At 43.2% G+C, this 16,256-nt stretch overlaps 1 protein-coding gene across 1 annotated transcript; it reads right to left on the reverse strand.

Moving 5' to 3' along the window:
* Positions 1-1,278: 1,278 nt before the first annotated feature.
* On the reverse strand, positions 1,279-15,341 carry LOC110475038 (aquaporin-3). Its single transcript, XM_021538886.4, has 6 exons — positions 15,159-15,341; positions 6,217-6,343; positions 5,920-6,057; positions 4,500-4,618; positions 3,548-3,765; positions 1,279-2,866 (listed from the first exon to the last, which is right to left on the reverse strand). The coding sequence occupies exons 1-6, from the start codon at positions 15,264-15,266 to the stop codon at positions 2,692-2,694; spliced, it is 885 nt and encodes a 294-aa protein (XP_021394561.1). The 5' UTR covers positions 15,267-15,341; the 3' UTR covers positions 1,279-2,691.
* Positions 15,342-16,256: the final 915 nt, after the last annotated feature.

The raw sequence follows: 16,256 nt of genomic DNA on the forward strand, positions 1-16,256 counted from the left end.
TGATGGCAGGAAATGCCTGCCCCTTTTCTCATGTTGATGGATCTACTCAGTGCCTGGTCCTTCTCCAACAGCAAAGCTAAAGCTTAACACAGTAGTTAAAACAGAAAATTTAACCTGAAATTGATATGACATTGACATTGTAATAAAGGTAATAATGCGTCATTGAAGCATGAGTAAGGCAGGGATATAGTAAAAGTTGATTGCTACATGCCAGGCAAAAGCAAGAGTAATCTGGTAAGTAATGTAACAACAACAACAAAAACCACAAAAAAAGGGGGAAAAACCAAAAAAACAAGAATCCATACTACACCTTGAATCAAAAGTCTTAAGATCTGCAGCAAGAACTTTCATGTATTGATCAAGATAGGTGAAGATACAAAGTGGTGGAAGAGTAGAAAAAGAGACAGAAAAACAGACAGAAAAAGAGACAAGGGAAATGAAAATTGAATTCTGCAGCTGTGTTAGTTGATCACAGCAATATACACAGCTGTTACATAGAGTCTGAGGGATAAACTTTCATATTAGAAATTTAAAAAACAATGTGCTGTCTGCACATAGAGTAAATCAAATGAACATGAGAAATTTCTTCCCAAAAGCTATTTGATTCCTAGCTGAAGAATTGCAGGAAACCACATTCATGCAGACCTCACTGAATTCTTCAGTATGGCATCATGTGGGAAATGAGGAGTTATTTTAAGGCAGCACAATTAATATAGGAAAAATACAGCAGTAGACACACCAGCCAAAGAGCAACAATAATTTTATTTATAGGTAAGTTGTTGTCTAATTCTGTAAGCACTGTGTTCAGGTCTGTTGTACTTTTCCTTGCCTGACATAGCTACAGAAAAAGAAAGTTGACTTGTGTAATATGCTAGATGGGGCTGGACAGTAGATGAAGGCAGAACACATTCAGAACTATATTAAGTGAAAGAAGAGGGAATTTAAATTGTACAGAGGGTGAAGGACAAATATTTACTCGGTGGTTCTTTTGCCTTAAGACTAAGATGCTTGACAGCAGGACAATCTCAACCCCAGCCCATACCTTGGTCACTATATTGAGCACAGCTACTCCATCTCCTCCACATGCCTCAAAATCACACTCCAAAAGGGAAAGGCATAAAACACAAATGGAGCATGTAGATGTACTACCTGAAAGGGTTAATTCCCATTTGGTCAGGCTGAAGAGGAAAAGGGCTTGAGGCAGCTGCTGCTATAGATGACTTCCTTTTCATGGTGAAGTTTGCTGACAGCTGCTTAAAAATACAACAAAGACTAGCATTTTACAGTGCGAGTATCGACATTTTATTTTTTAAAAAAGGAAAAAAAACAATACATCTTTTTAGTGACTAGAAATGTGTACAAAGATACATTTTTTCATGAATTCACACATTAAAGAAATAGGATTTGAACAAGTCTCTTTAATGCATGGGACTTACAAATTCTTTCCCAACCAATAATGCTTTTTGTCAAATACTTTGTAATAATATGGCGTTGGAAGAGCCAGAGATCCCCTGAGATGCCAGTACTGCTAGTACAGGAGGTGCCTGACCTCAGTCCCTCAGCCATGGGTACCAGGGATATCCTAGTTATTCTGCAAGGTAGAAAAGGAGGTGCTCCAAAAACCACAATGCCATAATCCAAGACCATCCCAGGAAAACCTAAATTATGTCAAAGCTGATAGAGAATCGGCAGTTCCCATACATCTCTATATGAACTCATCCCAACCTTGGTATTTAGTAACAGTAAGGAGTATATTTATATATAAATCTATTAAAAAAAAAAAAAACAACCCAACAACACCACTGTAAAATTTACATGAACACACGCAACTGAAGCAACACTGTGTTTCCATTGGATCTTGGCTATTAGCTCCTTGCAGTTTATATACAAAGCTGATTAATTAGGAAAGCTGCTTCTGGGAGCCAAGCTTTCTGTCTAGATTAGCCCTGGTTAGAATAAGGATTTCCTACATGTGATCTTCTATGAGTTGGTAATACTAAAATTTTTGATTGTAACACCAGGGTGTACTTGTTTGTAAACATTTTGTCTTACTATTAAATGAAAATCCAATGCTTTCTTACTCTCTGCACTGACATTATGGATCAGCTGACTGATAGAATATCTAGGAATTTATATGAGATATGAAAGTTTGACTAATAAAAATCCTCTAGACTAGTTAGTTCCTGGTGTCAAGGTACTGACTTTAGAGCAACATCAAGCAGAATTTGATCCACAGAATCACAGGCAAATTTTCTCCAGGATGTAGGAGCTTCCAATCCATGCCAACAAAACAATTTAAGTTTTGCATGATCCCCATTCTACAGATTGGAACACAGGTTTGAAGGGAAGCAGTTTGCCAAGGTCACAGGCAATGTCAGCAACATAGCTCAAAAGAGCTTCATATTCCTGAACACCTGATTTGTGTTGGACAACAATGCCCATGCCCACTTCTCTCCTGACTCCTACAGTCCTCAATCCCCTTCTATTAGGAAAAGATTACATGATACTACATTTGGAGGAAGGTTCATAGGGAAATGTCAAAAGCAAACATGTCAGGGATATACAAAAAAGAAAAAAAGTTACTAGACAGGTAAAAAACTCTTCCTGTTGTTCTTGAAGCTCTTCTTAACTTCTTTTTTCCAGCTGCAGTCCTGAGTAATGAATACCTGCCAGATCTAGGTGGCAGCTTCCTCAGACCCTCTCCTTGTGTTTCACATTAGCCAGCTTGACTGTTTCCTGCTCGGAGGCAGGAGGAGACGGCTCATCATGACATCCAATCGTCAGCTGATAGACAATCACTCCTGCCACTGCCCCAAGGAAAGGAGCGACAACTGGAACCCACCACCAGTGGGAGGGCTTACCAACCCTGGAAAACAAAAAGAAATGGCACAAGATAAGAATTGCAGCCTAAGCACCAGGATATTTGCACTTGGATCTAGGGCCATGCAAGATCTGACCCTCTGCAGACATCACCACCCACTCGCACAGGACAGTAGCACCTGCACATCTGCAGAGCTTCCAAGGCAGAAGTTGCCACACACAAACACACTAACACTTTAAGTACCAGTGACAAGCAACTCCGAACAGCTACTTGCAGGATTTCCAAGACTATCTCTTTACAAGAAAGGAGAGAAGCATTTGTTGTGCCTACACTAGGCACCTTCAATTCCCTCCCGCTGCTTGCAGGAAAGCAACCCTTGATAACATGACTCTCTTAATTGTCTCCAAAAATAACAAACACTTCTCATTTTCTACCATTTAAAAATCATTATGTGCTCATGTTCAAGGTGCAACTGAAGTTCCCATGGATGCTCCTAGATTTCCTCTTTGATAGCAAAGTTATGTCATTTGCTCTCAGCACTGGAAGCTGCCCAGCTTCCAAAATTTCTTGAGAATCTGAAAAGCAGACAGTGTCTTTTAGCAACATTTAGGCATCCAAAGATACCTCGTGGCTGCCAAGACTCTTTATAGCGCCAGAGCTACCATCTATTTGGATTCATAATTTATTTCCCCTTGCTGCACAAGGTTTTCATCATCAAGCACTTACCGGAACACTTCCATGCCCCAGCCAGCAATAGCTGTGAAGAGACGAGGCCCGAAGTCCCTGGCAGGGTTGACAGCATAGCCAGAGTTGAAGCCCATGGAGGTTCCAATAACGAGGACTACAAAACCAACTGTGAAAGCCTCCAGCCCAGTGGGGACAGGGTTGTTGTAGGGATCAACAATAGCCAAGACACAAACAATCAGGGAGGCAGTGCCAATGAACTGGAGAGGGATGGGGAAGGAAAACAAGAATTTAATCCAGATTAGCCTTCTAACCAAGTTATTTAATGACTCTGGGATGTAAGAGGAAGAGGTGCACAAAGTCATCCCATGACACTATCAGACCACAGCAGCCATGGGAATAAAAGAGTGGAGCATGCTCCTCTCTTAAGATTACGCCAGCCAGAACCTCAATTAAACTTGCACCTTTCTCCCTACCCCCAGAAGAGTTATGAATATCTGTTTAGGCAGTCACAAAAGCTGGAAACATCTAAAGCTCCTTCCCACATGCCATGGCTGGGTAGAAGCTGTTCCTTTTGTGACTGATGACAAATTTATGAGACAGTCAGATTCACCAGCAACCACCACCCCACACCCAAATGACCTCTGGACTGTGCCACACCCACAGTACTAGAGTGAGAGTGAGGAAGAGAGAGAAGTGAGATCATTCCTCACGCTATGGCTTTTCAGGGACTATGACAAATGGCGTCCTTTTCTTTGGTGTCCTGACCAGTGCTGTACCACTTGTTAATGCCTTGGCACAAGTCTTCTGGCTGTAAGGTCCTTTCTGGCCCTGCTCTTCCTATGGGCTAGTGAGATACCTGCGTTAACTGCAAAAAAACTTTCTGGATATCTTATCTTTAAATTGCAATTAATTTTCTAACTAAACATGAGGCCCAGACCCACCCAAAAGATTCCTTTTCAAATACACTTTCATCCTCCCAGCACCCTCTTACCTGGTCAAAGAAGCCATTCACAACATTCAGATGCTCAGATGGGTAGGTGGCAAAAATACCAGCAGTGGCATTCTTTCCTATAACAGTGAGCTGGTTATTGTCAAAAGCCCAGATAGCATCTAGAGGTAGAGAAGGAGAAAAAAGAAATAATTTGCTGTAGAGCAAGCACTTATTTGGAAAACTCAAGGCATCATCCACCACAGCTTTTTACTAGTCAGGCTCAGAGGCAGATGGCATTAGTCCTTGTTCCTAACAATTATTTGCCAGGCATCAAGAAAGAGTCAAGAAGCAAACACCAAGGTGACTGCAGCTCTCTCCCAAAGGTAACCAAACACCTGTGGTATCAGTCTTGGTGAAGATATGACATAGATATGGATCAGCAAACGGGATTTGGTATGTTCTTTCATTTTTTTAGTTACAATTCCCAAGGTTGTCTTTGCAGCTGCCAGTGCCTTGCCTACCACTGTGTAGAAGCTGGATAACTACCTTTCCTTCATTGTGAGTGGAGACAAAACCAGACACCTCTGAATGTCCATGGGTTTTCCATTAGCTTTTCCATGGGTTAGGTAGCTAAAACTGGGTTAAATCCCTTCTGAAGAGGAGGCCTCAATTCACCAGCTGGAAAGGTAATTGGTGTTGAACTGTGGCCCTGATGTTTACTGAGAGGAAGGTAGGTCTCCTTGCTTCTTTCTAAAGTGAAAAGTAGTTCCAGCCAGTGCTGGGGCGGCAGCTTCCTCCTCCAGCTGGAATTAACAGTGACCCAGATGCTCCACTCAGCTAGGGAACATCACTCCTATTGCCAAAAACAACTGGGAGGCAAAGTCTGAGTCCAAATGTCACACTTGATATTAGAGGAACAGCAAGAGCCAGCATAAAAATTCAGTTCTTGCCCCCTATGATGATGAAAAGCACACAGGAGAAATAGAGGCATGAGGAATTGGATTTGTATAGTGCTTTCCAAGGCATGGAACCACTCATAAAAGCAGCAAAATCTGCTAGAAGTCACATTATCTGGAAGCTAACACAAGATAATGCATTTGACATCACAGTGGAAGACTTCATTTTTTAAGACAAGAATGAGAAAATGGTTCTGGAAGAGTGAACAGATATAAAACCTTCATCACTGTTAGTGTTTCATTGACTTTTCTAGAAGACCAATAGATACAAAAGAGCCAATCCAGAGGTCCAGTGTTCATTACGCAAGGGCAAAGACTTGCACTTTGACAATGTTGGTTGGCCTTCAGATTGCTTTGAGGAGGCTTGAACCCATCATCATGAGAATGGGAAAGCCATCCCAGAAACATGGGAAAGGAAGTTTCTTGGATCTCTGCACTGCAAGTGCTCCCCTCTGATATGGAAACCTCCCTCTCTGTAGTGAGTCATAAACATACCAGTCTCACCTCAAAAAAGACACACTTACCGTAGTACAGCCCAAAGACTATACCAGCTCCAAGGAAAGCCCCCAGGGTTTGTGCAAGTGCATAAATTGGTAGCTTGATCCAGGGCTCCCGGGCCAATAAGCACATGGCAAAAGTGACAGCTGGGTTCAGATGTCCACCTGCAGAGAGGTTGGTGGTTAGTGTATTTTTATGGGCAGAATGTAGGTCCCAGAGTTGTGCCACGGGGCACTAGCTTCCATGCCAGTGCCACACAGGAAAAGTAGGCCTACACCATAACTGACACAAGTGAAACTCAGCCTACACGGAGCCACACGTACCTGATACTTGTCCTGCGATCAAAATGCCGAGCGTTACAGCGAAGCCAAAGGCCAGGTTGACAGTCAGGAAACCTCCATGAGTCCCTCTGCTGAGAATGATTTGGGCAACAGAGCCACAGCCAAAGAGCTAGGAGGAGAAAAAGAGATTGAAATTACCTTCTCTGTTTCACATCAGGGCCAGTTGCTGACCAATGCCTGCAATTGCTCTCCTTACACATTCATGGGCCATCATAGTCCACTCATGATTCAAAACCTTCACAGCTTCTACCTTTCATCAAAGTATCTACACATTACCTGTAGCAATGGGAGGGAAGAAGAAAGGGAGACAAATCTAACTCCTGGCAGGATGGCTGAAAAACATGGATAAAATTAAAAGCAAGATGGATCTACAGGAGTCTGTAATTCTTTGTCCAAACATCTAATTTTAAGATGCCAGGTGAGAAGGATGAGCCAAATATTGTCCTGGTCTGAGATATTCACAGTATAACTATGTTGATGAGGGATGTGGGTACCACTGTGTTAAAAAGACTAATAATTGTTTGACACAGTAGCACATAGATTGGTAGGAAACAATTCTGCTAATGCCTGGAAATACAGCCATGACTGAAGAAGGCCAAATTCAGCCTGATGTTCATGGAATTCTCCTTCCAGGCTCCATCAAGAAAAGTCCATATTCAAGAGAGTCCACCAGCACAGCCAGTCTTGTCCTTCTGTCTAAGATCAGGGGTGTAGCAAACCAAACACTCTGGCAGACAAAAGCTGTGCATTCTGGCTGATAAAACTCTTTCCTAGTAGGTATGGAAGGTCTCAGTTAAATATGTTCACTGCAACTGGATAATCCTTCTCTTCCCAGCTGCACCTAAAAGCCTTCATTCCTATGCTCACCCTTAATAACTCAAACCAGTTTCCCCCAGCAAATCAGTCATCCAGCTGCAGGCTTTCTATCTTGACAAGTCGTTCCACTATGCAACATGTAATTTAAAGAGCTCTGAAACTGATCATCTGTATCTCCCACTGGCTCCACCTGAACTGACCCTTGGTGTTCTATCACTTGGAATACCACATTGGCAGGTACTGAGAGGATCCTTAAACTACGACAGAGATTACACCCTGCTCATGAGATGCTCAAATCTAAAGATCAAGGCTTGACTTATTTCTTCTGACCACATACCCATAACTACACCCCCACAAAGACTTTCTACTTCCATGAACTCCATCATCCCAGAATTACTCAATTGCCACAGAGGTGGTATCAGCTCCTACAGGATAAACCACCAAATAGTCACTGAGGTGGCTGGGTTTGCTGTTGTCTACACTCCACCCAACACTGGACATGCCAATTGAGCAACACACAATCCAAATCAGAGGCAAAGACAAAACACACATAACTCATCCCCTCCCATACCCTTGACAACTGAAGAATTGCTAACAAAGCAAAAGGTGTACTCAGCTTGCTTGGAAAAAAGCAGCCAGGTAGGCTGCAGCCTGATTCATGAGGTGGACACTCTGTAAATAGGTGCCTCTTGACAGGGAACTAGGTGGCCAACACAAGGGCCTTGTATAAAAATAAAGGAACTTGTTACAGAACTCATTGGTGACAGAGGGATAGCAAGCACTGCTCTCTACTGGGTACAGTCAGAATAGCCCCTACAATGTCCTTACCAAGCTGGCAGAGGAGACTCCAAGACAAAGGCAGAAAAGATTTGTTTATTGGCAACAAATTGAAACAGCTATGCCCAAACCACCAAGGGAAGCAGAGCTCCAATTGTGCAAACAAATACAGGCTAATGGCCAGGGTGAATCTTATTTCTGCCTTTCCCCAAACAAGCCCCAGCAAGCTTTGGAGAGATTTCAGAGAGTACATGGCCATGGTGTTTGCCTCTCAAAGGCCACACAGCACATTAGTCTGACCAGGCAGGGGACAAGCACACAAAACCTGAGTTTAATGGAGTTTACCCTTCATGATCCCTACTGATGAAGGTATTTGTGTTATTTACTCTGCAAGATCTGGCAGATCTGCAGGTGGATGGCTCATTATACACATACCTTTTGGTTGCAGAAACCACAGAGTAAAATTTTCCCACCTCCACCTCCCTGATCACCCAAAAAGGTCTTCCCTTCAGCTGAAGGAATTCCAGATCTGCCATTTCTCAAGAGGTTATCTCAAGAAGTCATTCCCCATCCTTCTCTCCTCCATCCTCCACCTGGCAGTAGCTCTCCAGCTTTTCCTCAGAAGGGAGTCTATGGGCCATGCAGAAACACCCCGAAGCCACTCCACAGGACCATTACAACTTTTTATCAGATGAGCCATGAGCACTATTTGGCTTAATTCAGCATTAACAGTAGAAAACTTAACCCCTAGCAGATAAAAAGAGAGCAGTGATACTTAGGAACAAATTTGAACTTTGATATGCATGTGTTCAATTCCATCCTGTACCAGTGGAGTCCACTAAATACAAAAATACAGTGTCATGCATGACATGCAGTCCATGGCATTTGACTTTAAGGAACCAGTTAAAATCATGCTCACCCAGACTTTTGTGGCAAGGACCTTGACACTACAGAGTTTTGTTGTGGTAGTAGCTAATACAATTTTTAATCACACCACCTTCACTTCTGCTCTTCGCTAGTTTTCCTTCCAATTCCTCTTCACTGGTCAGATGAGACCAGAGAACCTCAGCTTTCATTTTTTAGGTTTTGTTTATCCACTGCTCACAGAGAGCTGTTCAGGAACATCTAGCTTGAGTTGAAAGGCAAGGAAGGTCAAGTAAAAGCAATTAAGCATTTTCCCCAGTCTTTTTAGTCCATACAATGTATTTAAGAGTTCTTAGGCAATATTGTACCACTGTAATCAGGGACAGTGGTGTACACCTAAGGGGGAGATCACACCCCATTCTTTTGATTTTAATAACCTGTCTTCCACAGCATTTCGTTTTGTGGTTTTGTTCTTCATTTGGGTTTGTTGGGGTTTTGTTTCTCTTTTTCATTTGTTTGGCTTTGGTTTGATGGGGGAGTTGTATTTTGGCTCTGTGTAAAAAAAAAAAAGAAAAAAACAAACAAACAAGAAAAAAAAAAAAAAACAACCACTTCTGGAAGAATATCCAGCCAACCGAAACCCAGGTTAGCACCTCCCATGACAGTTGGTGCAGCAGTCAACTGTTACATACCCACAATACTAGCCAAGTTCAAAAGTGGTTTTAAAGTGCTAATAAAAAACTTGTAATAAAGCATCACTCCAATGTGTTAAACCCACTCTCCAAGGAATTGAAGTCAATGCACCTTTTAACCAGGTTAATGGAAGCCTGCTCCCTAATTTCATCTTACTGACTCTAGCAAATCTAACGAGTGGCTTCCTACTGCTCATAGGGTAATTCAACTTCTTGCACTGTGAAAAAGGGCTAAATGCTTGTTCTGCAGGAATGGGTTCAAGAGTGGCAGGGCTGACAGACTTCAGAGGGGTGAAGAACCCCCCTGTACAAAGGAGGCACCAACAGAAGCAGCAGCAAATAACAGGCAAAGGTAGCACATTGCAGGGGATACTTCACACTGAGGAGACTGAGCAGCTGTCTTTGTCACTCAAGATAAAAACAGCCTATCTCAAACACTCAAGTTAAAAACACACTGTCTGAACATCTGAAAACATGAAAGTCCAATAGCCATTAAGGGCTGGTAGGAAAAAAACATGGAGGTTAAAAAAGTTGCAATAGCTCAGGAAAAAACAAGACTACCAAAGGCAGCCTATTTAGGCAGACCTTGTGGAAAAGAGCTTCACATGTGAAGCTTCATACATGGTGCTCAGAACTCCTCTGCAAAAGAGCCAGGTTTCTTTCCTTTCTTGTGTCCTCTATTTGCCAAAGCTTTTTTACACCTTCAGGTGCAACACAAAAGGCCTGAGTGCATTTGTGTTCAACTTCAGACAGACTGGTCTGTAAATGTACGTGGAAAAGTTTTGCTGGCATAGAACAGGAGGAGTGCAATTACCTGAATTACAGCTCTTCTACCAGCAAGTAAACTGGGTATTAGGCAAGAAGCCTGCTGTAAATCTACCCTAATCACCCTGGTGGGAAAAGAGTGGTCAGGCCTTGATGCCCTTTTGTTAATGGGGAAGATGCCAGAAGGTCAGTCAAATCATGTCTGCTTTGAAGGAGAGACCTGGAGATACTGACAGATGATTTTAAGTTTTGGACACACAGAGGGTACCACTTTTCATAGGGAGAAGGCAGGGAGCAAGACCAGCGTGCAGAGATCTTGAACTCCACAGCTCACATGGCAGGATAGCCTCCATCAGCCAAAAAGACAATGCAAGAAGCACTATCCTTTATGCTTTTCCTCAAAGTATCTCTCAAACAACCAGGCTGGTCATCATTCTCAATTTACAACGCAAGGAGAAACCTTAGACCCCTCAGCCAGTTTTTCTGTCCAGAACAGCTGGAGGCAGCCTGTAGAGAAGCAGCCCTGCAGAAAGGGCATCAGCAGATGTTGTGTTATGTTACAGCTCTTTGTGCACCACCCACTGGACAAGAGCCAAGGTAGGGCTGCAGGGCTGGAGAGATGAGAGATTCTGAGCAAAACTGCACCCCACATACATTGCATGCTACAAAAAAAACATAGCTGGAGCAATAAGCCTCCCTCAGCTCAAGAAACCTGAGCAACCTGCAGCAGAGGGCTTGGGCATTAGAGAGGAAATTCACTGGATTAGGTTGTTCACACATGCACAGAAGGAAAAACATTTATTCTGATGTTCCCTGCTATTGCCCAGATCAAGAGATTTTAGCTGTTAGAAAGACCAGTAGGTCTGGTGGGGGTTTGGTCACAAGGTTGGGCAGTCCTGGGAAAAAGCTGCCTTCCCACCAAGGGAAACTCTTAGTACCCAAACTGTCCTGTTTATAGGAAGGAGAAATGTCCTGCTCCTGGAAAGAGACAGCAAGAAGGGACAGTTTTGGACAGTCAGTGAAGAGCTTCAGCCTCTTCTGGTGGAAGGGTTGAGGGAAAGCCCAGCACTGCCACTTCCCATGTCCCCACACCCAGCAGCACAGGACCCACCAGGTACCTCCTTTCAAGGAAGAATCAGCAGCACTCAATATGCTTACAAAAAGGAAATTTCACTCCCTTTTACACACTAGCGAAGCATTAGCAACAAAATTTTTAAAAAAAAATTTTAGATTACATTTTCCAAATGTGACAAGCTGGGTTTAACCAAACCACTCCAAATCAAACAGCAACTGTGGGAACTACTGTGCTGCCCCAGACAGTTGTGGGATGAGCAGCAATTTCAAATTGCCAAGACCTAAGTGGGGCTCCCCTTGCTGTGGTCATTTCATGAGATGAAACTCTCCTTGCTTTAGTCATCCAAACCACTTTGCCGTTTTTATTTCTGTGGACTACAGCACCATCAAGCCCCAAAAAGCTGCCACCTAGCCACAAAGTCAAGGCAGCACCAACTGAAGAGCAATTAGGAGTTGTTTTATTCTGTTTTATTCTTTCTTTGTGCCTTTAAAGCAGTGATTCACAGTGAGTCCCACTCAGAAATCGGTCATAATCAGCACATTATTTCTCCTGCAAATGTAAAAGACAAACAGAGGCAGCTTTGGTACTTAGAGCTAGCAGAGCAAGGCAAGCAGACCGAGCCTTAAGAGAGGCACGGAGACCCACCATGGAAATTTGGCTTTAGTGGGTTGCTACAGTAATAACATAAACAGCAAGGGACTGGGAAAATGCCTTTGGCGTTTGTAGTGCTTAACGATGCCAGCAAGCGGTGCTTCCAACACAGGTATTAAGCTCAAGCCTAAAGTGCTACTCAGAAAGTGAATTTTGAAGAAGGGAAATGCCAATTTAAGTATCAAAGGAAATGTATGTAGAGTCAGCATTACTATTTTTGCAACAATAGAGACACCACCCACAAACTAAATAAAAGTTTTGCAAGGTGCTCTGCACAGCAAAAGTGGCTTGCAAGTAGACTGTAACTCGCCTTGGCATTCCTTAGGGCTTGGCTGCCTTAGCTGGATTATTTTTCTTATCTTAAAAAAAAAAATAATAAAATAAAATAAAAAAAAAAGAGGCACTATTCAAACAGTCATTTCCAGCTCAATCCACTCTATGTTCTAACTTCACAATTTCTTTAAAAACATGATAAAAATAAAATCAAGCACTAGGTTCATTCTTACAGGTGACAAGACTATGTAGGGACCTGCAATACCTTTTGTCTAGAAGAGTTTAAGAGAGCTGTAGTCATTATGCAAGTGAAAGGGAGGAGGGCAGAAGCTGAAGCAGTGCCAATATCCACAGAGGGACAAGTTTTACATTACACAGTGAAATTTAAAGTAAGCTGCAAACTTTAAACCATCTCCCTCCCTTGGGGCTCAGGAAGTTTATTTCAGTGTGAACACTTAAATTCATCCCTGACAATATTCTATTCAAACATATTTGTGTTTAGTCAACTCCATCTCCCATGAAGAAAATTTTCATGGATTCAGGTCTTTCCTCAGGCATTTTACTGTGAAGATCAAACCAGATATTTACTGGGGTACAATGCATCTAAATGCATACACAACTCAACCTGCTGGCAGGGTGGGCAGTAGGGACTTTTGCAAGGTACAAAATGACAAATTCTGTCCTGGGAGAAAATCCAATTCAAACAATGGTCCAGGCCAACTGAAAGGGGAAGGAATTCACCTTTAAGACCCTTTCTACTTCATGTAGGTGATAGTGATATAATAAAAAGCTGAAAAGGAGTAAGGATGTTAATAAAGAAAAAAATTCTAAGTTTCTCTTCATTAAGATGAATGAAGAGAAAGACTGAAACAGCATGAAGTTGGAAAGGGATTAACTGGTTTGGATATTGTAAGCTTTCAGTCTTGGAACACATTTCCTTCTGCTGTAGCGTGTTTTGGACTTCTGACTGTGTGAGAGCATTCACGGAGTTTGGGACTTTCCCTTTCCTCCTACAAGCCCACCCCACCTTCTACCACATGGACACAGAATGTCCACAGTGCTCTGTCTACTGCAGAGCTGCTGCAGGAGATCCTAAGTGAGTTTGCAAATCCTACAATATGGAGTTGACTGTTGCCACTAAAACCAGTCCAGGAACTCCTGAACACAGTGAAAGCTCAGCCTGTAAACTTTGACATACACACACACACACACAGAAACAAAGCATGTTTGATGCTCCTGAGGACAAGGTGTGTGCTGCCCACTTCTGCCAACGCAGTGTCCAGCGTGGCTGATGCGTGCCCATTTCCACTGCCATTTTGGAGGCTGTTTATAATTTGGACCAAACCCTTCCTCAAGCTCTGAGCAGATCCCAATTCCTCTCCGCCTGGAGAATTGCTGTTGTGCCAATTGTCACAGTCAGAGGATGGACTAATGGGGTTTGGATCATAAGCCCTTCTGAAAGCTCAGATCCACATGGCTAAAGACTTGTCTTGTTTCTCAGCAATATCAGCTTTGCTATCAGGAGGCATTAGTCCACCTTACAAGACTTACCTTGTTTCAATCCTGAAACTAACAGCAGCGACATCAGTGATTAATAGACAGCAATCTTCTAGCTGTTAATCACTTTCTTATCATCTTCTACCCACCTTAATTCCAAACAACACTTCTTGGAAAAATCAACAGGGCTTGTTTGCAAATCAACAAAGCTGGGTTGCTCTGACTATAAAGCCATTGCACTATACAAAGTTGTTTCTTTAAGACTGGTAGCATTTTACACAGTCTTAGCAGGGTCCCCTAAGCTGCCATAGAAGATTCAGAAATCTTCTCTTAATCATCAAAAAAAAAGGTCTTATTTATGAAAGCATATAATTGTGTCAGTCTCTTTGTGTTGTTCCCCAGGTGCTTCATCAAACATTCCTCTGCCTTCAACTCTTCAAATTCTTAGATTTCTCTCCAAGCAGTTCAGCCATCAGTTACAAAGAGGTGTAAACCCACAGTCACTCTACTGAAACCTTCAGGATTGCTCTAGATTTACAACACCTCAGAGGAACTTGTACCTGCAGATATTCACTGTGCAAACTCCAGCTCATTTCTGCCTCAATATATATGCATCAAACCTGTGGCAAACTGGGCAGTCCTGCATTTTCAGATGCAGATGCTCTAAGCCAGATATCTCTGTCACCATTTTTCTACACCAGTATTTACTCCACACAGCTCATACACAACCTCCCAGCTGTTCATATCTGCCTTTAACTTTAAAGCAAATTGCAGCCGCTCAAAACATTTGCAACTTCAGGCATTATACACACATTTATCTTGTTTTATGCCTTATATTCCACCCTTTTGGAAACTGAGCACTGAAACAGGCAGAAGAGTTTTATCTCCATTGGCCACTGAAAAACACACTGACTGATAGCAAGCACCAGGTCCCATCTGGCTGTCAGCACGAGCTGCCATGGTATCGTGCAGCCACACTGACAAGCCCCTGGAGAATCAGGGGCTGACAGCAAAAGGACACAGCAACAGTTTAAATTCTGGCTACTTCTTCTTGATGGGATGCCTGGGGAAAGCAAAGAGGAAAAAACAAAACAAAACAAAACAAAGAAAACCACCTTCACTTCCTCGGGTGATAATACTTGCAGTATTTCCGAGCCAAGAAAATATTCCAGGGCAGACAGAAAGGAAATTTTGCATGATCTCTAGCAAAATACTTGCTGCTTACACAGAGATGTTTTGCTCCCTGCACTTCCCAGATACACAGAAGCTTACACACACCAAACAAGCTCTTCAGAGCCCACATTTTTCAGGAAACCCAATGTCCACCCTTAAGCAACATGCATGAATTTTTTCCCTGCACACAGAGACTGTCCTCCAGACCCCTTGCAGCAGGTTGCACCAGAGCTGGGCTCATTCCCAATGCAAACCCTGGCAGCAATGTAGCCCCTTCACCAGGACAATTTCCCCCAAACCCACAGGTTAGAGAGCACCCCCACACTACAGCCCCCACTCACCACCAGGATCAGTGTTCCCAAGCACTCAGCCAGTGCTTGCCGCACTAATTTGTTTCTGATCCTCAGGTGTTCCTCAATGGTAGCAAGAACATCCTTTTGCCGCCCCATCACAGTAGAGGTGCTTCTCAAGTGGTGTCAGGGAAAAAGCAGCAGCTGACAAAGCCTCAGCAAAGTTTCTTCTCCAGCACAGCTGCCTTTGCTTATAAATAAGTTCATCGATGCCTGACACACCTCCTGGGTAACCACACCCCTTCCACCCGCTCTTCAAACCCAACTTTTTTTTCCTGCTTTTCAGCATGAAACAGCGTGGGTGGTTTTTTTTCATTTTCCTTATTGCTTGCATAGATGAGCAAAAGATTCAGAAGCTTCATAAGAAGAAGGAATTAAATGTGGCCTGCTGAAGCCTCTGCTGTTTTCATCACCACTTAAAATGCAGGGCCATATCTACCCTTTTCCAGCTTCAGTTAGATACAGACTGAGCAGGGCCTTACTCATTCATGTGAGAATGCTACCCTGTGTTCAGATTTCCTTCCCTCCCAAGCTCTTGCAAGGTGGCAAAGTGGCTCTTGCAGATCTGTGCTGCCGTGCTGATTCAGAGGCTGTACGTGCTTTGGCAGAAAAACTGGGAGGCCAAAGGGTTTGAACCCCGACGGCTAAGTCTGAGGCTCTCCTGAGCTCCAGAAGCTACCTAGCTGAAGCTGGTACTGTGAGCAAGACCAAGCCTCTTTCCATGGAAATCTACATTTGGGTCCAAATTCTTTTGTGTCATTACAAGTTATGGCACCCTCACAGAGCTCTGGGAGAGTCCTTGCAGCCTAGTCCCCACTGAAATCTGTAAAGAAAAGACATGAGACCCCCCAGTGCAGAGCCAGTCCCCATCACAGAACCTCAGTGATGAGCCCACAGACTTACTGAGCCACACAGGAAACAACCCTTGCTGCCTTCTCATTGTCAGTAACATTCTGTATCACTCTAGGATTATTCCAAAAGATGGCCTGGATGAAAACAGTCCCAGTCTGTACCATCTGAGATGAGGACTGCTAACAGGACACGTGCAGCTCATGGCATCTGGTTTTTGTTAAATGAGTGGTAAAAATT

Source organism: Lonchura striata, chromosome Z (genome assembly GCF_050655825.1).
Source record: "Lonchura striata isolate lonStrDom1 chromosome Z, ASM5065582v1, whole genome shotgun sequence".
Lineage (NCBI taxonomy): Eukaryota > Metazoa > Chordata > Aves > Passeriformes > Estrildidae > Lonchura > Lonchura striata.

Excerpts from the sequence above, each read along its gene's own strand:
- LOC110475038 (XM_021538886.4), bottom strand. The coding sequence starts at position 15,266 with ATGGGGCGGCAAAAGGATGTTCTTGCTACCATTGAGGAACACCTGAGG. Across the intron at positions 6,058-6,216 it reads GATCGCAGGACAAGTATCAG|GTGGACATCTGAACCCAGCT; the intron begins GTACGTGTGGCT and ends ACCTCTCTGCAG. Across the intron at positions 2,867-3,547 it reads TGGGGCATGGAAGTGTTCCG|GGTTGGTAAGCCCTCCCACT; the intron begins GTAAGTGCTTGA and ends TTTGTTTTCCAG.